The following is a 24,529-nucleotide window of genomic DNA, read 5'->3' on the forward strand; positions in this document are numbered from 1 at the left end:
TCTGAGGGTAAGTAGATCAAATAAAAGAAAAGAACTTTGCCTGAATTATGGGAAGATTTGGGGCGCCTGGGTGGCTCAGTTGGTTAAACATCTGCCTTCAGGTCAGGTCATGATCTCAGGGTCCTGGGATCAAACCACGTGTCGGGCTCCCTGCTCAGTGGGGAGCCTGCTTGCCCCTCTCCCCTCTGCTTGTGCTCTCTTTCTCATTATTTTTTTTTTTAAAGATTTTATTTATTTACTTGACAGAGATAGAGACAGCTAGAGAGGGAACACAAGCAGGGGGAGTGGGAGAGGGAGAAGGAGGCTTCCCGCCAAGCAGGGAGCCCGATGCGGGGCTCGATCCCAGGACCCTGGGATCATGACCTGAGCCGAAGGCAGACGCTTAACGACTGAGCCACCCAGGCGCCCCCTCTCTTTCTCATTATTTCTCTCTTAAAAAAATAAATAAAATCTTTAAAAAAAATAGAACTTGGGAAGATTCAGGGCACCTGGTTGGCTCAGTCAATTGAGCATCTGACTCTTGATCTCAGCTCAGGTCTTGATCTCGGGGTCGTGAGTTCAAGCCCCGCATTGGGTTCCAAATTACAATTAAGAGGAGCTCTAACACTATAGTTGTGGTGAGCACAGCATAACGTACAGAGATGTGGACTCACCATGTTGTACACCTGTTAAACAGGTTTGTTTTAACACCTGTTAAAAACAAACCAACCTTGGGAAGATTCTATTTGGATATAAGAACGAAGCTACTGGTATCAGCACTTCCCTGAGAATGTGACCGTGACATTCTCCTCTTCCTGGCTGAGGTCACTTGTCAGCCCACCCCAGCCACGGACTCAAGAACCAGTCATGAATTTATTTAGAAAGGGTTTTAAAAATTATTTTCAATTTTTTTTCCCGATTATAAATTTGATTTAGACATTCTCCTAAAGTGTGAGTTTTCAGCATACTAATTGGATATAAGGTGACTGACGTGCTGGGGGGAGAGGGGGCCCTCAGCTAGCCTTGAGCTTCCAGTGCCATCCACAGCAGAGGTCCACACAGGAGATATGGGTGGGCGGCCGCCATTCAGAGGCCTCCGTGAGTTCTTCCTTCTGGCGGTTGATGGCTACAATTTTGATTATATGCTTTTTATACTCTCATACCAACTTTGTGCTTTGTTTACCACGACAATGGGCCTGTGTCTTAGAAACTCCACGTTTTTGTTTTTTACCACTGAAAACAGTTGTTTTATAATATGATTTTGTTAACTTGAGGTTTTGTTAATTTCATTGACTAATAACAGAATAGATCAGTCCAATGTAGAAATTTCAGGAAATAGAAATGAGGATCAAGAAAAAATGACATTCACCTTTATTCCAACCCATAATAATTAACATTGTCAGAATTATTGCATTTTCTCCAGTGTTTGTCTATGAATATAAATGGATATATAACAGATGTAGAAGAGCAATGTAATTAGACTGTGCATTCAATCTCTACCGACTGCAGAGTGAAAACATTATTTTAAATAATTGTACAGTATTCCATCTTTGTAAGTGCCTTTTCTACATCTCTAATTTCATATGACAGAGTCTTAGAATTATCTTTAATTATAGGGTTTAACATTTGAAAAGTTGAAGCCAAGTATCACCAGAGAGTTTTTAGGAGAGTTGTACAATTTACATTTCTACCAGTAGCGTATGAGTTTGTCCATTTTATCCCACTCTTGGCAGCACTGAGTATTATTCTAGTTTTATTCTTTTCCAGTCTGATAGGTGAAAACCGTTATCCAATTACTCTTTTAATTTACATTTCTTAGATTTCTAGTGAGGTTGAATTGTTTTGATATGTTTATTGAAAGTACTGACCAACTGACTGTGTTTCCTTATTCCACAGTCTATTGTCATGTTAACAGGTTTTCATATTGCTTTAGCAATGCTCTTCACATATGCTTTATTCCATCAATTGCCATATTTTTCCTGTTCATTTTTGAAATATTCTTTCAATTTAATAGTTTAATACTAGTTTTTTTAAGATTTTACTTGTTTATTTTAGAGAGAGAGAGAGTGTGTGTGTGTGTGAGCGGGGGAAGGGGCAGAGGGAAAGAGAATCTCAAGCAAACTCTGCGCTGGCCCCGATCTCACCCATGACCCTGTGATCATGACCTGAGCTGAAATCAAGAGTTGGACACTTAACCGACGGAGCCACCCAGGTGCCCCAGTTTAATACTTTTATGTATGATTCTTCCATTGCTTTAATGCTTAGAAAGGTATTTCCTACTTCAAAAACTAGTTACCTATTGACATGTGATTTTCCCACCTTTTAAAAACGGTTAAAACTTACAGACTAACAACCAATTACACCTATGAATATGGATAAATCGGAGAAAACCCCCACCTACCAAGCTCTGGCTCAGACCAGTAAGCGGGACCAGACGCCCTGCCAGGCTCCCTGAAATCTCAGTGGCTCATGGGCTTTCAACCTGGAAGGAGCCTCAGAGTCACCTGAAGGGCTTACTGCAACCCAGGCTCCTGGCCCCCCTCACCCCCCCCACCCCGGGTTTCTGAGTCAGTGCTTCTGGGGTGGGGCACAGACATTTGCATTTCTAACAAGTTCCAGGTGATGCTGGTGCTGCCCTTTAAGGAACCACACTTCAAGACCCACAGCTTGGCTAATGTTTTCCAGACTCCGTATTTCACAAGTAAAATCACTTTGGGGATTCAAGCACTTGCTGTCAATCTAACAGCCCTTGTGATGGGCACCGCTTCTGAAAGCTATTTAGGTTCTGTTCGATGATGAAGATCTGGGGAGCAGCAGTTTGGGATCCAAAACTCTGATAGAGTGGCACGTTGACAAAATATTGGGGGGGGAGAATGATCCTGTTGGTGCCAGATTTGATGTGAGGAGAGACAGCCTCCTGGAATGCGATTGATTCTTAACATTCAAACAGTAAAGATCTTGGTGTTTTCTAGGTCTTGGCCCCATGTGACAAATGCCTCACAGGATTGACTATGATTCTTTCTGTTTTTTCATTTGCTGGTCCTGCAAGCTTTACCAACAACTTCATGGGCCAGGTAATCTTCAGTTTTACAGATGAAAAACTTGTAGATATTTAAGATTCTTGACTAGCTAGGAGCTGCATTTCCTTTCCTTTAATTTTCTTTTTCTGATGATAGAATTAACGTATGCCCACTGTTGAGATTCCAGAAAATACAGAAAGATGGGATCACTTATCACCCTACCATACATGACAAATCACTGTTAATGTTTTGCTACATTTCTTTCCCCTACTTTGATGCATAACAGATCTGGATCATAATGTAGCTTTGCATAGTGCTCTTTTCATATGTCGTGAGTATGGAACATCAAGGGCTCTCAATTGCCCATGAGTCAAGAATTTTAAGCACAGCTCCCTGCTCATCTCAGCCATAGCCCTGGGGCCAGCACATAAATGTCCCAAGCAAAAGCCTGGGACCTGGGCTGGGAAGGACTAGTCTTTGGATCAGAGCACAGGTCAGTGATCAGGAGTCTGGGACCATAACAGAAATGGAAAGCCAGGGAAGGCATGAGACCAGAGCAAGGATCTGGGATGGAGGGACAGAGGCCAAGCCTGGAGAGATTCCTGGGAAACAGCTGCAGGTACTTTACTACATCTGCTGTGTATTCTCCCACCAGATGGGGAGGAGTGGACAGCTGGAAGGGAAGCCAAGCAGGCCTGGGGTTGGAGAAGTCAGTGTGGCAGCCCTTGATCTGGACTACACCTGGGGATAGGTGTCCCACGCACATTTATGTGAGGATAACTTACAGTGTCCTGGACATTGCACACAGCTATGAGATAAGCAAGCTACGACAATGACCAGCTAGCATACGCATAGGCAAGCAAGGCTCAGGACATTCAGGCAATACTCTGGAGCCTGCTCAGAACCCAGGGAGCCCCATGAGTTTCCCGTTTCTTGACCTCCAGGCTTGGATGCGTTCCCATACACCCAGCGGCATCCAGTGAACAGATCCCTTTGCTTAAATATTTATGTGTTTTACTTCTTAAGACAGAAAGTCTAAACTAGTGAAGTCTTGATGCATCGGGTTTGGTTGTGATACATAAAAAACTGATAGTGAAGGAGCCTTAGCTGTTCTGCCTGTACTTCCAGTAAGACAAACAAATCTCAGCTCTCCCAGCCAAGGCGGGACTCTTCTCTCTCTTTCTTCAGAGGGAGAAGAGTTTAACAGAAGCGTTGGCTGGACCCCGGGGCTGGGAGAGCTGTTCGATAGGCCAGGATCCTTGCCACTATCCTTGTCCTTGCATGCTGTCTGCAAACCCCCTGCAGAACAGCTCTGCACAGTGCTGGAGGTCAAGGAGAAGAAAAGGTAAAGGGTTGCTCTAGAGACTCAGGTAAGCCTGTGATGCAGGAGCAGGGCTCTGTCCCCTGCCACCAGGGGGCATCTCCTGTATTAAGGACTCTCCTTCTTGGGTACAAGAGGAGTCATGGTGTGTAGCATGAATGAATGGCAGAACAACAATAACTTTGAGGACCCCACTTCCCTGCAGGTGCGATCCATCCAAAACACTGAGCATTCAAACCATCCCGTCCCGAGTCCCAGCCCCTTTCAGCCCTTCCCTGCCCTCCATTCCACTGTTAACACACACCAAGTCCTAAGGCTGACTTCAAACACCATTTCACATTTCCTCCCCAAGTATATCCCTGCAGTAATGGCAAACACACAGAAACTTGATGAACGAAGGGTAAGAATACAATAAAAATTTCCAGCAGTTATTATTTGCTACATAAGAGAGAGGCTCTGCACTGGCTGCCAAGAAATCTGAGAGCCTCATACCCAGAGGGCTGCATACCCTGAGACCCTGGGGTACGGCCCTCAGACCATCCTCCTTGGGAAGGAGGCTACCTTAGTAGCCAATTACATCCCACCTTCACTGATAACCAATTTCCTGCACAGAACCAGGGGCTCATAGTTTTTGGGATGAGTACCAACTGATAAGAAGCTGTTGTTGCAGAATTCCAGTTGATTTTATTTTCCTCTTGGCACTGTGGACTAGAATGCCAGTGAGGAGGGAGCACAGGAAAATGGATTTAATTAGCAAGATGAGCCTAGTGCCTGCTAGGATCACTTCTCAGAACACAGAGAACAGCCGTGGTCACAGTTTTCCTCTGAGGTAGGAAGAAACCAAAGGCTGGGGAAAACCAAAGGCTGTGGTGGCAATGTCAGACCAGAAGCTGAAGCCAATTATAGAGTCTTTACCCTTTGTGGTAGCCAGTCTCCAAGATGGCCCCTGATGACTGCTGCCTCCGGGTATTCTCCAGGAGGTGTTCCTCTCCCTCACTGAAAAGGGATGGGCTGTGTACCCAAGAGGATATTCCAGAAATGACAGAGTTTGACTTCCAAGAGGAGGCCACAAACAACACCACAGCTTCTGCCTTGTGCTCTCTTGCATCATTTGTTTTGAGGGAAGCCAGCTGCCATGTCATGAAGATACTCAGGCAGCACTATGGAGGGGTCCGTGTGGCAAGGACCAGAGGCCTCCTGCCAACAGTCCATGTCACTTTGTCAGCCACATGGGGGAGCCACCTTGAAGCACTTCCTCCAGCCCCAGTCGAGCCTTCAAATGATCACAGCCCCAGCCAGCATCTTGACTGGCACCTCATGACACTGAGCCAGAACCACTTGGCTAGCTGCTTTCAGATTCCTGACCCACAGAAACCATGATATTGTACATATTTATTGTTGTTTTATATCACAACGTATGGTGTAATATATTTTGCAGCAAATAGATCACTCATGTGCCCTGCCAAGTATACCATCCTATCTGTCTCTACAAGAAACTGACTTTATCCCTAGTGGGAAACCTTGCCAGAGTGTCTTAAGTAAACAATCTTCTCCTTGCTAGAGTATCCATACCTCCTGATATTCATATCCCCTGCCTGGATATTCAGAGGCAGAAAGCCGCCATTCCGCTGCTCTTCTTCTATATCATCTTCAAGCACTGTAGCAAAGTAAACACACACACGTACACATGCATATACAAACATTCACACACACACACAGAGCTTTCTCTTAAACCTGAAAAATCACTCAAGCACTGGGAAGATGCATTTTTTTTTCCAGGAAGGACCGGATGCTCTGGATGTTTTAAGTACCATTTATGCATGCTGTCTCTGAATAGACAGATGGAGGGGGGTAGTGTGGGAGGGTACAGCTGACTACTGAGAATTGATAGATGTCTTTGTCCTCCTTTGCTAGTCATGAAATTCTGAGCTGTGTGAGGACCAGCAGGAGAAGAAAGCCACTGCCACAGCATCCAAGCATTCATTTAAATATTTCAGAATGGAATTTTCCCCCTTTATTCACTTTTCCTCCTCCTGTTTGTCTCCCCAGGTGAGGAAGAGGGTCTTTAATAAAGCAAAAACAGAGAATCTGTGAGAATAGCATGTCTAAACTATGCTAGAGGCAGTCAAGATAGAGAAATATTTCCTTGTGTAGGTGTTCAACGCTGAAGAACGTGGAAGATATCAGGTGTAGATTAAATACCTGGAGCTCCTTGTCCTCCAGGGTGGGGGTCAGGAAGAATGCTCTGAGCCTAGAAGGCATGTAGCATTCTTCCAGGCTACAGGGGGCCATGAAGGCAGAAGCAAAGGGTAGAGAGAGCACTCAGAGTGGGGAATAAAACACAGCAGAGAAGAAAGAAATCAGGCAGGGAAAGAGTTCTGGAATGTTCATCCAGAGTGGATCTGTATGGGCTGAAACATGACCTGGTGAGAAACAGTGTCTCCCCATCTTCTTAACTATGTGTTCATTTTTTTATTTCTGCTAAGGGCCTCTACCTGTCTGTCCTTCCAAGTGTTGAGTCACACCTGAAGGGTTACATGAGCAGTGAAATATTCTTGTCTCATGGCAAGTAGAACCACGGAGGTCCTTCTCTGGGAAGAGTCGGGGCTGATCATAACCACAGTTTGGGGAGGCAGTTTGGGGACACATTCTTGTGTCTCACTCTCACCTGCCCCTGGATGCCCTCCACAACCAGCTCCTGCTTCTCTGCTCATCTTCATTTATGCAACTTCTCTTGATGAGCTTATCCTCACCTATGATTTCACCCACCAGCTCTGATGGATAATAAATCTGGATTTCCAGCCCTGGCTTCTCATCCCTGATCTGCCCCTGCATGCAGCTGGGCAAGGACTTGCCTCCCTCTCTTAGTTGTCTGACCTTCACCTTACACTCAACATGCCCAACTTAGAATTCAACTCCACACAAAGACTTCTTTTCTCCATGACCTTATCCCTGTCATTCAGGGACCTTGGGATCATCTCGGTCTTCTCTTTGCTCAAGTCCTAAAACCATTCTGCCAGCGAGGCTTGAGGTCTTTCCCTTCAAACTATACCTTCATCAATCAATGACTACCCTGTGCTCACTGCCTCCACTCTATTCAAACCCATCATGACAAGCCTGGAACACCCTTTTTATTCCTTTGTCAGTTACTGCCATATTTCAAAGTCTGAAGCAAGTGCCCCATTTCGCCAAACCTTATCTGACCCCTCAAGATCACATTTGTCTCCTTTCTGGGACTGCTATTCATTCTATTCAAAAAATAGTTATTGAGGATCTATTGTGTACAACGTGCGAGGTGCTGAGGACGCTAACAAATAATTAGTCTAGTAACCATCACACCAAGAATCCCTTCTGTGTTTTTTCTCTCTGAAGAGTGTTTCTCCAACCAATTTCTTAAATAGCCAGGACTATGTCTTCAATGTCTTTTGTGAAACCCACAGTGACAGACTATAGGGCACGTAACGTGTTCTTACTGAGTGCTTGTTGGTCATATGCAAGATGGGTAGCAGAATAAGACTAGAGATACATGTCAACTGCAATGTTTACCTAGATTGGAGAATTATCTTTGGTTAAGAAAAAAAAAAAACACATCAAGAAATTAAAGAAACCTCACTGTATTGGAGTGGTGTTTTACATGTATAACCAACAATTCAATTTAACTTGGCAAATGATTTCATTCAGATTTTAAATATAGTGGTTAATAACCCATTTCCCAAATTCCTTAATCATGAACTGATAGGCACATATTAAGACTAAAGAACTAATATAAAAATGATTCATAGCACCTTAATAATTTGAACAGAGATATTTGAAATGTCCTAAGAGATTTTACAAGACAGAAATGGGAGCAAATTGAGAAGCACTGAACACAAATTCTTAGATAAAACCATTCTGTCCTATTAAGGACAAGGATATTGATAGGATCTAAACACATGAGGCAACCGGGCCATCCTCTCAGCAAAAGGATGTCTTGGAACCAGGGATAGAATGGGGCTCAGGTAATACCAATGGTGTACTTTCTAATTGTTCCCAAGAAAGAAACTTTTGTGAATCAGAAGTGGAGGAATATCATTTCTCCCAAATGTAAAAGTTTCTGGTACAAGGAAAAAATAGGGAGATAGTTCGCTCATCCAAACCTCAAATGGTATAGTTTTGATACTTCGTTCAGAGGATCTAGTATGGACCTCTACTTAGACATTCTGGTTCAAGGAACGTATGTCACTCTAGCCCAGAAGAGATCTTCACATGCTGAACAGAAGCTCAAGAATTCAGAGTCAAAAGTTAGTCCCAGGCACACATCTACTGTCAAATTTAATCTTTTAAACAATTTTGTACTCACCTGCCAGAATATGCTATCTATTGTGTTTCCAAGAAAACCATCGCGACCTTCTGAAGACACCAGTTTGGGGCCAAGAATTGTCATGAATTCATCAAAGTCCACTTGGCCGTCCCCTGGAAGGAGAAAATATAAATGTGAGTTGAAATGTTGTCAATAGAAAAAAAAGGGGGGGGCGCCTGGGTGGCTCAGTCGGTTAAGTGTCTGCCTTTGGCTCAGGTCATGATCCCAGGGTCCTGGGATCGAGCCCCACATCGGGCTCCCTGCTCCGCGGGAAGCCTGCTTCTCCCTCTCCCACTCCCCCTGCTTGTGTTCCCTCTCTTGCTGTGTCTCTCTCTGTCAAATAAATAAATAAAATCTAAAAAAAAAAAAAAAAAAGAAATGTTGTTGAAATTGACCTACTGCGCCCAATGAAATAAACATCACCACGCTTTTCTTCTTGCCGTGACCTCAATCAATGAAGAGCTGGTAGCATCACTGAAAACTGTCCAACATTCTTAAAATACCAAGGGAAACACAAGAAACTGGCAATATTAATCCATCCAATAGCATATAATCCTAATTGTTTGCCAGTATTTCCATATCTGAATGCCAAACCAGCACCCCCCATTTAAATGGCCACCCTCACACCTGCTGTACCTTCTGGACCTCAAATTGCCTAGCTGTACACATGATGGAAATTGCAGCTTCATCCCCATCTCTTCCTTCATCCTGTCACCCACACATATATTGAGACATCAAGTCTTTTACCTCTTCCATGTCTGTGCCTGCTCTATCTTCCTTGTCAATTCAATCACTAGTCCCTTTCTGAAGACTGTGGTGGGAAAATGTTTGCAAGAATTAATGTACCTAGTTATAATTACAACATTACTAGCGGAGTGGCTCTCTGCTCTCACACTCTCACCTCCACACTGTCTCCCATACAGTAGTTCACCGCCCCCCACAAAGCATAACTGATGATGCTTTATAAACGTCAGTGGCATCTTTGACCAAAAATAAGGAAACCACTCCAGGATGGCATTCAAGTCCCACTATCCCTTTCGCTGTCTTTTGCTCCCCACCTCTGCACAAAATGCCATGCTTTTTCTGAACTTCATAACTCTGTACATGCTGTTCCCTCCATCCAGGATGCCTTCCCTGACTTGTCTGCCTGACGAACATCATCTCGTTCTCTGAGATGGAACTTAAATATCATGTTCTCTTTTTGTTTTACTTTCTGACCCTCATCTCACTAGACAGAATTGTTTCCCCATCTACCTTCCTATGCATCTGTCATAGAACTTATCAGCCTGTTATATCAGTCACTGATCTGCATGCCTATTTCCCGCCTGCATTGTGAGCTCTGCAAGGTCAGGGACCCAGTCTGAAACTTCTCTGTATATTCTACACAATGGCAGGCACTCAGTATGTACTTACAGAATGAATGAATGATATCTCTTGCTTGTTTTTTCTTTGCTCAGCTCCACATCTTTCATGCTAGATCTGACCCTCACCAAAAGGTGAACTTGAGCCAACTCAGATAAAAACAGACCTTCCAGGTACTGTCCAAGCCTCCGTGACTCATCAGCGTGGCATTCTGCACCCTCAGAACTGCTCAAGAGGGCGTCTCCACCAAGAGCTCACCACACGTTAGCCCAGTTGGAGCACGCCCAGGTGTCTGCACGCAAGGTTGCCAAAGTCACACACATCAACCCACTCCCAGAGTGCAACTGCCTTCAAAGAGCCCTCGTTCAAAACCTATTTCAAACAGCTGAGCAGATGTCATCATCAAGATGCCAATAATTCAGAAAAAGAAGTCCAGAAACACACTGCAGTGTAGATTAAAAAAAAACAACAACAAAAAAAACCCAAGGGGGAAGGGAGGAGTGACAAGTCAGTGAGAAAGGAAAGATTTAGCACCAAATGGGTGGGGCAATCACTGGGTTACTGGAAGACACTGGTTTACCCCTCCCCATTCAACAGGATAGAGGATCGAAAATTTCACCCTCAAAATAAATAAATTAATTAAATCCTACCTTCAGAATATTAATTAATCAATTAAATTCCATCCTCACTGGTCATCATGAGAAGGTTAATCAAGCAACAGCGAGGTACCATCTTGCCTCTCAAATTAGCAAATACTTCTAGAAAGAATACTGCTCAGTGTTGGTAGAGATACAGAGAAGGGATAGGCTCTCTTACGCCTTCCTGGGACACTCACCCCGGATACTGGACTGACCGTATTTAAGATGCTGTAACGTGCTGATACCTTTTGCCCTAATAACTTCACTTTTTTCAGAAAAATACAAGGCAAGGAAACTATCTTAAATGCAGACTAATACATTTGCCCCAAAAGAGTCATCCAGTATTTGTGAAAGTGGGAAATTGGAAGCTGTAGGAAAAGGAAAAAGGCCCAGGCTTCCTGGCTTTCACACTGAACTAGTTCCCTGTGGCTCCTAGTCTCCTACAGATGTATGCTTGTTAAACACCTGCGCTGACCCTCGGCTCACCCCGAATCACCCCCGCTCATCTGGTGCTAGATGGCCAAAACATCTCAGACTAGAATATGCATTCTCTATAGAAACAGTAACACCCTCAATGAGGTGAAAATGGATTCCTGGGAGGCAAACAATCTTAGATATTACAATGGTTTGTGGCTCTCCTCGGGCCACAGAACATAAACAGAGGTACAGTATATCTGTGTTATGAAAATTTCATAGGGTAAGGCAACTAGGGAAACCAATGTCTTAAAAAGTTCCTGGTGGTGGGGTGGCTCTGAAAAAGGAGAAGGAGTTGGAAGAGGAGGAAGAGGAAGAGGAGGAGGAGGGAGGTCCAGAAACAGTGGACAAGAAGATGCCCTAAGTACTATGGATCCCCTTCTCCAGCCCTCCCTCTATAATGTTGTTCTATAAGCAGTGGGCATCATCCCAAATGTCTGTCACCCATGACAACATCTAACAGTTCACAAAGGCTAGGAAGCTCAACGGCATGGATCACTTTCTATGAAGCCCTAATGAGACCTTAACTAAAATCTATCCACCAAGCTGGGTCACTCAAGCTCCTGGCCACAGTGTAGTGAGTACTGCTTTCTCTCACTTGGGAATCTAAGAGGGGGTGGTCCCTAGGATGTAGCAGAACCCCTGATTCTCAGAGCCAGGAGAACAGGGCTGTCTTTGAAGAGTCCCCCTTCCAGGTAGGAGGAAAGAGACCACCCACCTCTCTGAGCCCCCCCCCCCCCCACCCAGGGAGCTGGGAGCGAATCCATGTAGAACTGATGTATTTCAAGGGTCCAAACCGAGCTGCTGTCAAAGTCATCAGGGAGTGTTCACAGATGCTGCCCTTGGCTGAGAACACCAAACCCAAAGCCGACAAGCAGAAATGATGGCCCCCGTGAGGGGAGCAGCCCGTTCACTGCTCAAATCCTTGGCCAGAGAGAAAGTTCTGGGCAGGAGGTGCTCAGGGCCCTGTGGGCAGTGCCAACTGCAGTCAGTGCAAGGGTACAGGTGCCTGGGCACAGACTTGGAGGAGAGGTCCAGGTCGTGCGAGAATTCGCTTCTTACTATTTCACAGAGGACATATGGAGCCTCAGGTTTTTTGTGAGCAAAATAGGATCCCCCTTCCTTTTTTTTTTTTTTTTTTGCTGTTATGGAGCAAAGGGACATAGATTCCTGCAGGCCCACAACTGCAGAAATAGTCCAGGTGAGGCCCCCACACTTCTCTTGGGATTTTCTCAGCTTTGGCTCCTGAATATATGTGTACGTAGAACATTTTCTGCAGGCCTCCTGTAAATGAAGACTCATCCTAATTCATAGCTCAACCTCAGTCCAACCGGTAGTAAAAGGTTCTATTCAGATTTAGACTAGAAAACAGATCTCTTCAGGAGATCCTCATGTGACAGAAAAACAGAACTGGAAACACCCCATAAGCTATCTATGCTGCTCCCAGAAGTGTGGCCCCCAAGTCCCCACCCCCTCACTCCAACCATCCCAGGAGAAATGAGACAAATAGAATCTCAGAGGGAGGTTTTTCATTAAGTCCCTTATATGAAAACCATTCCCAGGCAGAAGCAAGGTCTAAAAAGTCTGATGATGATCAAAATATCTACCTTTGAACACGCACAATGTGCTGTGCATTGCTTACAGAAACATCCATACACGAGTTCACCGAAGCCTTCCAGCAGCCCATTTTACAGATGGGGAAACTGAGGCACAGAGAGGCTCTGTAGCTTGCAGAAACTCACACAGGGAGCCGAGCTGGGATTCCACCCTGGGAGTGGACTGCTGTGTGTGCACTTGAACAAACTGTGGGCAGACACCCGGGCCTTCTCTGGGGAAACAGGGTCATAGCTGGGCTCTGTCTGGAACACTCTTTCCCCTGACCCCAGCATTGCCTGGCCTGGAGTGCTACGGCTGCCTGGGATATAGTGGCAAAGTGAAATCTAAATTGCTCCCTCTGGTCTAGCTGTTGGGTCTCAGGTCAACCATTAGAGGTCTTTCTTAATCATTAAAAAGAGTCACAATAAGTAATCAGAAGGATTATATTTAACACGGGCTGTATACCAGACTCTGAGCTCAGGGCTTTGCATTTATCATCTTGTCTGATTCTATCCCAGCACTATGAACAGATTCTCCTCTTCCACACTTTACCGGTGAGAAAACATAGGTGGGAAGGGGTTAAAAGTAACTAGATTGTGGTCACACAGCTAATATGTGCCGGCCAAGAGACTCAGCTTGGGACCTCTGAGACTAGCCTCCACGTTGTCCCAGCTCCCCTGTGCATAAGAGATTCCAGCATAAATCCCAGCATAGGCTCGTATCTGTCTACAAACTCTGAGAGTACAATATGTCTTCCTATCTGGCCACTTAGGAAGGAATTTAGTGGGAAATTGGGTGAGATGGCCTTCAGGGGCTTTAATACAAATGACCATTGCCTAAAAGCCATTTCTTCCCCAAACTGCCATTCTGCCTGCAGTAGGGGTCTCGGTGATCCTCCTTGGATGGTCAATTCCCAGAGGACCCAGGCCTCTCACATACAGCCCTCCAGGCATCCAAAATCCCTTCCACTTAAAAGAATTGCTCTAATAAACAAGGCCTGTCCAGGCCTGCACGGTGACATCAGACTGCCCTTCTGGATTCTCATGCCCTCAGGGACAAAGGTGAGCAGCTTCCCAGACCCGCTGTGTTTCACAGAATGTAGCAGACTCTGAATGCAAAACTCCATTTGGTTAAGTTGTTTTACGAATCTCGAGCAAGCAAGCCGGCGCAGCATGGGAGGGTGGCATTCACTCCTACCCGGCCTCGTCCTCCCTCCTCAAGCTTCCAAATATCATGATCCACCTAGCAAGAAGTGCAGGAAGCTAACCTGCTAAGGACTGTGTCTTGTTGCTTCCCATGGAAGTCAAACGAATGCACTTGAGCTAGGGTAGAAAGCTGTGGGAGGGCCAGGAGTACACAACATGCATTAGGACCAACCAGCTGAAACATACACAATGAGGTGAAATAATAATAAAAATAATAAATAAAGACCCCTGGCTTTCTGGTGGTCTCTCTCTCCACTGGGATGCTATCAGCCCTCATTGGTCCTCAAAGCAACCCCAAACCAACTGCTCCTTAGCCTCTGTGGTAGGCATTCTTGCCAGTGCACCCCAGCTGTCTCTGCTTGGCTACCCTAATCAGGCAGCAGCTCCAGCTCCAGCCCACGCCTTGTAGGTGTTTCATATGTGGCCCAAACACCAGCCCCTATATTCTTTAAACTCAAGCAAACACAGGTCAATCTCTATAAATGGCTCTCTGGAAACATCTTTTGCTCAAACTGAATGAGAAACACCTCTGCCCCACTCCAGGAAGGTTAGTGAAAGCTCGGAGCCCACCACCAACTCTCTCTAGTGAAATTCTTTTGCCTAATGCTTCAAACTCAACCTCTTATAAAGTGTTAGGGACTTAACGGTATCCCCTCCAAAACTTGTATGTTGTAGCCCTAACGCCCAATAGGACTGTATTTGGAGATAGGGCCTTTAAGGAGGTAACTAAGGTTAAATGAGGTCATAAAGGTGGGCCCTGACCCAATGGGACTGGTATCCTTACAAGAAGAGGAAGAGGTACCAGAACAGACTGCACAGGGGAAAGGCCATGTGAAGACACAGCAGGAAGGCAGCCAGCTGTCTACAAGACAAGCACAGGGTTCCCACCAGAAACCCATCCTGCCAAGCACCTTGATCTCGATCACCTTAGAACTAAGAGAAATAAGCTTCTGTTCTTTAAGCCCCCTGGTCTGTGGTATTTTGTCCCAGCAGCCTGAGCTAACACATAAAGAACAGTGGGCTCTTGGGAAACTCGGCACTCACAGTATCGTTCCTGTGTTTAGGGCTTAAAATGGAAACATAAGAGCACCTTTTTGATATCTTACCCTCTACATAAGAGGAAGGAGGAGAAGGGAACTGGAAAGGAAGTGTCTGAGAGCAGAACCAAGAGAGAGGGGGACCTGGAAATCAAGGGAGACGTTCAATAAGGGGCAGGTAGTTAGTCTCCAGTGATGTGAAATGCCACAGAGGGTCACGTAGGGTGACTGCTGAGAAAGGGACATTGTATGGCTCATTACTGGACCTGGGGTGGTGGTGGCAAAACCTGACAACAGCATTTGAATTTTTACATAGAAGGGGCTCAGAAGCAGCAACCTGCTTGGAAGGGGGGATATATACTGGAGATCTCAAGACCCACCCCCAAGTTCAATGGCTTGCTAAGAGGACTCCAAGGACAGCATATAGTTTTACTCTTGACTATGATTTATTACTGCAAAAGAATATAAAGCACAATCATCAGGAAGGAAAGATGCATGGGGTGAGGTCTGGAGGAAAGCAGGAACAAGCTTCCAGAATCCTCTCCCAGTGAAGTCAACAGGACATGCTCATTAACTCCCCTAGCATTTAGTAGTGGCAACACGTATGAAATCCTATCTACTGGGAAAGTTCCTTGGAGTCCCAGTGTTCAAGGATTTTACCGGGGGGCTGATCATGTAGGCACTCTATGCCTGCATGTATGAACATTCAAGACTCCCAGAAGAAAGCAGGTGTTCAGCATAAACTATATTGTATATATAAACAGTTTGGGCACAGTGAGCCACTCTTGATCTATTCTAGGTATGATGGAATCCCTCCCCAGATCCAATTTCCCGGATACTACCCAAGGGTTAACCTTGCAAGCAGGCCTTTCTAAGGATAGCCTGCTATGTTAGCCCTTTTCTGCACTCATAAGTTCTTGAGTCATTGAGCCAAAGCCACAGAAATTTATCGAAATCAACTTTTCCACCTTGAGTAGGAAAAGATGCTGGCTTCTCATGATTCAGAGGTCCTAACATAGATATTGCATCTGCTGGTGACACAGGTAGGGCCTTCCTAGATCTGAGATGCTTAACTGTGCTGCACCATGGCTTGGCCATTATTTTGACAGGACTAGCACTGTCTCTTCATTCACTGCTTCTATTCATGGAATTTTATATCCATCAAGCTCTCCTAGTTCCTTTTTTTTTAAAGATAGATAGATAGATGATAGATTTATTTGTTTGTTTGTTTATTTATTTATGAGAGAGAAAGAGAGAGCCTGAGCAGGGGGAAGGAGCAGAGGGACAGAAGCAGACTCCCCACTGAGCAGGGAGCCCAATGTGGGGCTGGATCCCAGGACCCCAAGATCATGACCTGAGCCAAAAGCAGATGCTTAACTGACTGAGCCACCCAAGCACACCTCCTAGTTCCTGAACCATCCCATCCTCACCCCATTGGTAAAAGCAGAACTGAGGCCCAGACAACCCAGAGCAGTGTGCCTGCCTCCAGCAACTCAGCATCTGGAAAGCCAATTTCCCATAGGAGCTGAACCCCAAGCACAGGGTTTTTACATATATTAGATAATATAGGGAAATGAAAATAGAAAAAGATGCTTTCATTTACACTTTACATTAGAATGGGAAATATCAATTGACCACAGCAGAATAAGAAAGTCAAGGGTGTGAACTTAGAGGACATCACCACTGTCCTCCTGGAAATCTGTGTTCAGGTGGCAAGAGAGACAAGGAATCACAAGTGTGTGTCTGCTATGGAAAAGGAAGTTCTGCAGAAGTAAAAAGAAGAGAAATTTGATATGATCTAGGACAGTGGTCTCCATGGTGAGAGCAAAGCAAAGGATGTTCAAGAACATCTGTGGGGCCAGAAAAAATATCACATGCTCCATCCATATCTATTTGTATTCTTTCTAACTTCTGGTTTTTTGGGGGGTGTGTGTTATAAAGTCTAAAATATATTAGTGGAGTAGTGCCTCCATACAGTATGATAAACAAACAAGAAAGGGCAGGGTGCACACACTGGAAAGGGCAGAAAAGAGAGGTCATTGTGTACTGGGAAAGCCAAAACCTGCACATTATAAACTTTCTACTTAATGCACTTCTACTTAGTACACTCCTCTGTGTGTTACTCAAAAGTAGCGTAAGTAGAAAAATAGGAAAGAAAACATTCAAACAAAAATTTAGAAAAGAAGTTAGACATAAAGATAATGGACTAAGATATAGTAAAATTGGAGTGAGGGCAGAATTAATTAATCAGAAAATACACATATACATACATATGGTAACCAGCGTATAAAAAAGAAAGGAGCAAATTCCTTGGGAAAAACTATAAAACACATAAATTACTGGCATATCAAATCTAGAAAAATTCAAATAAAATTACAACTGAGAAAAGATATGTAGCAACAAATACAGAAGAAATAAAAATTACGAAATACTTTGTATAAAGCTAATACATTTTTAAAAGAAACTTTTTTGTGAAACTAGTGCTTTTGTTGTTTTTATTTGAATTCCAGTTAATTAACATACAGTGTAATATTAGCTTCAGATGTACAATGTAGTGATTCAACATTTCCATACATCACCCGGTGCTCATCATGACAAGTGCACTCCTTAAGCCCCATTACCTATTTCACCCATCCCTCCACCCACCTCCCCCCTGGTAACCATCAGTTTGTGCTCTATACTTAAGAGTCTGTTTCCTGGTTTCTCTTTTCCCTTTGCTCATTTGTTTTGTTTCTTAAATTCCATATGAGTGAAATTATATGGTATTTGTCTTTCTCTGACTGACTTCTTTTGCTTAGCATAATAATCTCTAGCTCCATCCATGTCATTGCAAATGGCAAGATTTCATTCTTTTTTATGGCTGAGTAATATTCCAGTGTGTGTGTGTGTGTGTGTGTGTGTGTATGTATTTATGTGTGTGTGTAAATATATAGCTCCCACATCTTCCTTATCTATTTATTAGTTGATGGACACTTGGGCTGTTTCCATAGTTTGGCTATTGTAGATAATGCTGCTATGAACGTTGCGGAGCATGTACCCCCCTTTGAATTAGTATTTGTGTTCTTTGGGTAAGTATCTAGCACTGCAATTGCTGGATCACAAGGAAGTTCTATTTTTTAAATTTTTGAGGAACCTCTAAACTGTTTTCCAGAGTGGCTGCACCAGTTTGCATTCCCACTAACAGTGCAAGAGGGTTCTCCTTTCTCTGCATCATTGCCAACACCTGTTGTTCCCTGTGTTGTTGACTTTAGCCATTCTGACAGGTGTGATGTGATATCTCACTGTAGTTTTGATTTGCATTTCCCTGAGCATCAATGATGTTGAGCATCTTTTCATATGTCTGTTGGCCATCTGTATGCCTTCTTTAGAAAAATGTCTATTCATGTTTTCTGCCCATTTTTTAATTGGATTATTCATTTTGGGGGGGTGTTGAGTTGTATAAGTTCTTTGTATATTTTGTATACCAACCCCTTATCAGATATGTCATTTGCAAATATCTTCTCCCATTCTGTAGGTTGCCTTTTACTTTTGTTGACTGTTTCCTTCACTGTGCAGAAGCTTTTTATTTTGATGTAGTCCCAATAGTTTATTTTTGCTTCTGTTTCCCTTCCCTCAGGAGGTTATCTAGAAAGAAGTTTCTAAGGCTGATGTCAAAGAAGTTACTACCTGTGTTCTCTTCTAGGATTTTGATGGTTTCCTGTCTCACATTTAGGTCTTTATCCATTTTGAATTTATTTTTATGTATGGTTTAAGAAAGTGGTCCAGTTTCATACTTCTGCACGTTGCTGTCCAGTTTTCCCAACAGCATTTTTAAAAAGATTTTATTTATTTGAGAGAGAGAAGCAGGGGGTAGGGAAAGGGAAAGAATCTCCAGCAGACTCCGAGCTGAGCACAGAGTCTGATGAGGGGCTCGATCTCACAACCCTGAGATCATGACCTGACCCAAAACCAAGACTTGGAGGCTTAAGCAACTTAGCCATCCAGGCGACTCCCCCGCAACACCATTTTTTGAAAAGATTCTTTTTCCCATTGGATATTCTTTCCTGCTTTGTGGAAGATTAATTGCCCATATAGTTGTGGGTTTATTTCTGGGTTTTCTATTCTGTTCTATTTTTTTTTTTAAATGTTTTATTTATTCATGAGAGTGAGAGAGAGAGAGGCAGAGGGAGAAGCAGGCTTCCCGCCTAGCAGGGAACCCCATGCAGGACTCGATCCCAGAACCCTGGGATCATGACCCGAGCCGAAGGCAGATGCTTAACCATCTGAGCCACCCAGGTGCCCCTCTATTCCGTTCTATTGATCTATGTGTCTATTTTTGAGCCAGTACCATCCTGATTTTACTGTTTTGATCACTACAGTTTTATAATATAACGTGGGAGTCTTGAATTGTGAGGCCTCCAGCTTTGCTTTGCTTTTTCAAGGTTGCTTTGGCTATTCGGGGTCTTTTGTGGTTCCATGCAAATTTTAGGATTGTGTGTTCTAGCTCCCCGAAAAATGCTGTTGGTGTTTTGACAGGGATTGCATTAAATGTGTAGATTGCTTTGGGTAGTATAGACATTGTAACAATATTTGTTCTTCCACTCCATCAGCATGGGATGTCTTTCCATTTCTTGTGTCGTCTTCAATTTCTTTCATCAGTGCTTTATAGTTTTCAGAGTACAGGTCTTTCATCTCTTTGGTTAGGTTTATTCCTAGGTATCTTATTGTTTTTGGTGCAATTGTAAATGGAAATGATTCTTTAATTTCTCTTTCTGCTGCTTCATTATTGGTGTATAGAAACGCAACAGATTTCAGGTGCCTGGGTGGCTCAGTCGATTAAGCGTCTGACTTCGGATCAGGTCATGATCTCAGTGTCCTGGGATGGAGCCCCAAGTCAGGCTCCTCACTCAGTGGGGAGTCTGCTTGTGTCCCTCTCCCTTTGCCCCTCGTTCATGGGCATCTTCTCTCTCTCTCTCTTAAAAAAATAAAAAAATCTTAAAAAAAAAAGAAATGCAACAGATTTCTGTACATTGATTTCAAATCCTACAACTTTACTGAATTCATTTATCAATTCTAGCAGTTTTTTGGCGGAGTCTTTCAGGTGTGAAGCTAGTGCTTTTATAAAAAAGGGGTAATTTCTCAGTACTGATTTAAGTAAAGATTGAAAAGAAATGGACTGAGATTTAAAGAATTATAAAGTAATCCTAATGAAATACCTGAAAAGCTTCTCAAATAGGGATAATTGCATTTGTTTTTTCATGTTGTTGAGAAATAATATTCCTCATGTCATATAAACTGTTCCAGGATAAAGGAGAAGAGGAAAAGTCAATGTAACTCTGATACCAAAATACACAAAAGGAAAACAACTGACAAACTTCCCTTATGGATACATATAAAAATCCTGAAGCCAGAACTAGAAAATCTAATTTAAAATATACCAAAAGCACAGCTTACCATAGTCAGGTATAGATTATTCCAGGACTTCAGTACAATTTAATATTAGGGAAATCAATTAATATGATAAATCAAATCAATAGATATAACTTTTAAAAGTGCTGATCTCTATGGATCTGAGTAAAATACAATATTCATTTAGGACTTTTTAAGCTGGGCAAAGAATAATTCTTCCTTAAAAAAGTAAAAGTGACCTATCTTAAGACAACAGCAGACATCCTCACACATGGAAAGAATTCCCATTCAGATAAGCAAGGGCCCGGGATGCTCTCTATCATTTTTATTTTAATTGTTCCCAATATGCTGGCCAACAATACGACATGCAATAGAAGTAAAAAATACGACCACAGGAATGGAGAAAACAAGATGATCACCACTCGGAGGGCAGTGTGATTGTCTAGAAAAAACACACAACTGTTATTCTGGGGAATGTAGTAACAGCAGCGAAGTACAGACAAACACTTAGAAAATCAATAGTTTTCCTGTTGGCAGCAATCACCCTTTAGGTCTTTTACCAGAACAGAAGAGCCAAGGGACTTCTGGAGAAGACAGCTTCAGTCATTGTCCCCCCAACCTCCTGGCAAGTCCCCTCTGCTGTGCGCACAGACTTGGGCAGGTGGGGGCGCCCAGAGGGAAGGTAGAAGGCAGGTGGAAGGAGGGTTGAGAGGGTCTGCCTGCTTCACCTGTGAAACCTCTGGGGAAAGGGCCACACCTGTTCATGGCACAGGTTGGTGGGTGGTTCCTGACCCCACGGACTCCCAAACACTTGGGGAAAATCTACTCTGTGGGCTGGGATCTCCCTGCTCTCGGGTGGGGGAGCTCCCCCCAGAGAGGGGCTTCCACTGGAACCTCAGTGGAAGACAGGCACCTGTTCTCTGCTCAGCCACAAGATGGAAATCGGGGGGGCCCCCCCTACCTGTGCGTTTCCCACTGCCCAAGAGGACATTCGTGGAGAAGGAGGGCAGAAACCTATAGGCAGACCAAGAAATTGCAGCTCATTTCAGGGAGGTGTGGTGACAAGAGGAAGGGGACCCAACAGCGTTTGGGGCCCTTGGCTCCCCCTGAACTGCCATGGGAGGAGGAAGAATTTAACAGGAGAAAGAAAACAGAAAGGAAGGAAATCTGAGCTCTCAAAGAATGAAATCAGAAGACACAAGGGCTCTCAGGGACTAAAAAGCTGAATTTCCACAGACGCAGATACACAGACACACTGGATTGTGGGTGGTAAGTGTGGAGCGCCGAGGAGCAGCCTGGGGCTGGAGGCACTTCACCTGAGGAGGACGGGGAATCCAAAGAAAGAACAGAACAGATGAGCACCTGGAATTACATGAAGGACCTCGCTTAACCGTCAAGGCGCACTTACAAGATGGGTCATATTATTTCACGACTTCAATCAGCAAGCAGGAAGCAGGAGAGGTGATGATGCCCTGTGAGCACTGGCCAGCCCTGAACGGGCCAGGGTCTGAAGGCTGGCTGTCTGATTTTAATCACAAGCCAGCCATGGTTAACCAGCGGTAATGAAGCAAATAACAGAGCAAATGACCGTTATCCAAAGAGAAAAATCTCTCTAATCACACAGAAAGGACAAAATGACCAGGAATAAACTTGGAAGTGATATTTAGGACTCATATGAAGAAACCTATACAACTTTAGAGAGATATTTAAAAAGCTTTTCCGGGTCAACTGGCAGGCTCAGTCGGAAGGGCTTTCAACTCTTGATCTTGGTGTTGTGGGTTCAAGCCCTATGTTGGGTGTAGAGGTAGCTTAAGTAAATAAATATAAAAAACAAACAAACTTTTTTTAAAAAGCCTTTACAGAAAAGGGCATAAAATACTATCCTTCTTGATGGAAAGATTACTGTAATGATGTTAATTCGTCCTAAATTAATTTAGATGTTTCATGCAATTTTAATAAAAATCCCTATGGAATTTTTTGGGGAAGTTTCCCAATGACTCATTAGGTCATCTGGAAGAATGAACAGGCCAAGAAAAGCTTTAAAAATAATTAAGAACGGTAATGCCATATCTAATAATAAAATGTATTACAGAACTATAATAATGAAAAAAAGTACTGATGTAAGAATGGACAGGAGATAAAACAGGACTGTCCAGAATTAAGTTCTGGTAAATACAAATAATAAATAGAAACAATTGAGTAGAAAAAAGGTTTCCTTATCAAATGGTGTTGGAAAGAGAGGCATTTGGAAAGAAAAACCAATTTTGCTCCTCATTTCATATTTTACTGTAAAACACAAAAGACATACATTAGAATACTTAGGTAAATAGGAAAAAACTTTTCTAAGCTGAAAATCAATAAGAGAAAAGCAGAGAAGTAAAGATCCATAGAGCTGCCAACATATCCTGTATGTTAAAGACGTCAGAGACTAAATTAAATATTTAGCAATAAACTGGGGAAACTACGCAATGAAGATGGGAACGGGGTAATACTCCTCAAATACAAAGGAACTCATTAAGGCATAAATGCTAAAGGATGGGAACAGATAATTCACAAAGGAAAAATACAAATGTTAAACATGTGGAAAATATTTGACTTCAATAGTATGAAAATAAATGCAAATTAAAGCAATAATGAGATAGCATTTCCCACATCCCCAGGATGCAAAGATTGTATTTTTAAGTGAGAAGACTGAGTGCACGGTTTGCTGGGACTTCACGTTCACATTGATGGGAACAGATGTTGGCACGGCCTTTCTGGATACTAATTTGGCAATACCATTGAGATAAAAGGTTCCTTTTTAATATTATTTTCCTTTGATTCAGTAATTCCTTTTCTGGACTCTGTCCTAAGGACTTCATCGGAAATTTGGAGAGAAAACCCTGTACCATATTGTTTGCCATGGCATTATTTGTAATGGTGAAAAATGGAAAAGAACACAGAATATAAATATGCAATTAAAAATCAACCTACCACCCAGAGATAACATTGCAGTATTTTCTTCTAAGCAAATAAATAAAATCATTGAAGTAATATTTTCCTGTCCGTTCTATGGTGAACATTTCCCATGTTATTAAAAATCTTTAAAACATAATTGGTCACCTAACACTCTACAGAGAGCTATAGTTTTCTCATCAGTCCCCTGTTTTTGGAAGATCTGATTGCTTCTATAACAGCATGTCATATGATTGTAAGAAAACAGTAAGTTATTTCTCTTTTTTAATAGGGTAAGTGTCCATATGAAATAGTTCTTCAGGGTTCATGGCTCTGCTGGACCAAGAGTATCATTGAATCTTGAGGACATCCTCTGTGGAACATGTACTCCAGCTTTCCAAATTGTACAGAAGTAAGAGGCTGCTTGGCACCAACCCATCTTATATAGAATGTTTTACAACCACCACCCATATCATTTCACATGAAATTAGAATTGTATAGAAAATTACCCTTCTGAGGCCCTAACGCCATAACACATATTAAGAAAAAAAATCACAACACATTGAATATCTATATATGCTACACATCTCACCCCAGTGAGTCCCTGGATGATGATAAGTTCAATGGTTCTACCTCCAGTAATTATTAGCTCAGTTGAGCGCAAAGTAGGAATAAATACTGTGTGCTAGCTGCTGGGGCTGATGAAGGCTGCGGCCGCCCGAAATCTTGAGAGCACATCCACGGGTGTATCTGTAACACCGTGTCCACACACTGGGCAGAAGGCCAAGGGGTTAGGGATTTGAAAGATGACTTCTGCACTGAAATTGTTGAAAATCACCAAATTCCCTAGGGGGGAAAATGCATTGTCCCGTGTAGATGACAGGCGCTGGACACACTGAGAAACGCTGGAACGCAAGGGCCAGTGAGGTACAAAAGCTCCACCATTCTGCATGAAACAAACAGAAGTTGAAAACAAACCACCGCTGGAACTGTCTGGCTTTAAAACCTGGCTGTCAGGGGCACCTGGGTGGCTCAGTTGGTTAAGTGTCTGCCTTTGGCTCAGGTCATGATCCCAGGGTCCCGGGATCGAGTCCCGCATCGGGCTCCCTGCTCCGCAGGAAGCCTGCTTCTCCCTCTCCCACTCCCCCTGCTTGTGTTCTCTCTCTGGCTGTCTCTCTCTCTGTCAAATAAATAAGATCTTTTAAAAAAAAAACACCTGGCTGTCAACAGGGGCGA

The 24,529-nt window shown here is 43.5% G+C and overlaps 1 protein-coding gene across 7 annotated transcripts in view; it reads right to left on the minus strand.

Moving 5' to 3' along the window:
* Window positions 1-24,529, minus strand: part of CALN1 (calneuron 1) — a 512,466-nt gene that overhangs the window by 177,679 nt on the left and 310,258 nt on the right. For all 7 annotated transcript variants that reach the window (XM_032430792.1, XM_032430795.1, XM_032430791.1 and 4 more), the window contains one exon: window positions 8,660-8,772. In XM_032430792.1, coding sequence (XP_032286683.1) covers window positions 8,660-8,772 — 113 coding nt within the window. The remainder of the gene's footprint in view (window positions 1-8,659; window positions 8,773-24,529) is intronic.

The sequence above is a fragment of the Phoca vitulina genome, unplaced genomic scaffold (genome assembly GCF_004348235.1).
Source record: "Phoca vitulina isolate PV1807 unplaced genomic scaffold, GSC_HSeal_1.0 scaffold45, whole genome shotgun sequence".
Lineage (NCBI taxonomy): Eukaryota > Metazoa > Chordata > Mammalia > Carnivora > Phocidae > Phoca > Phoca vitulina.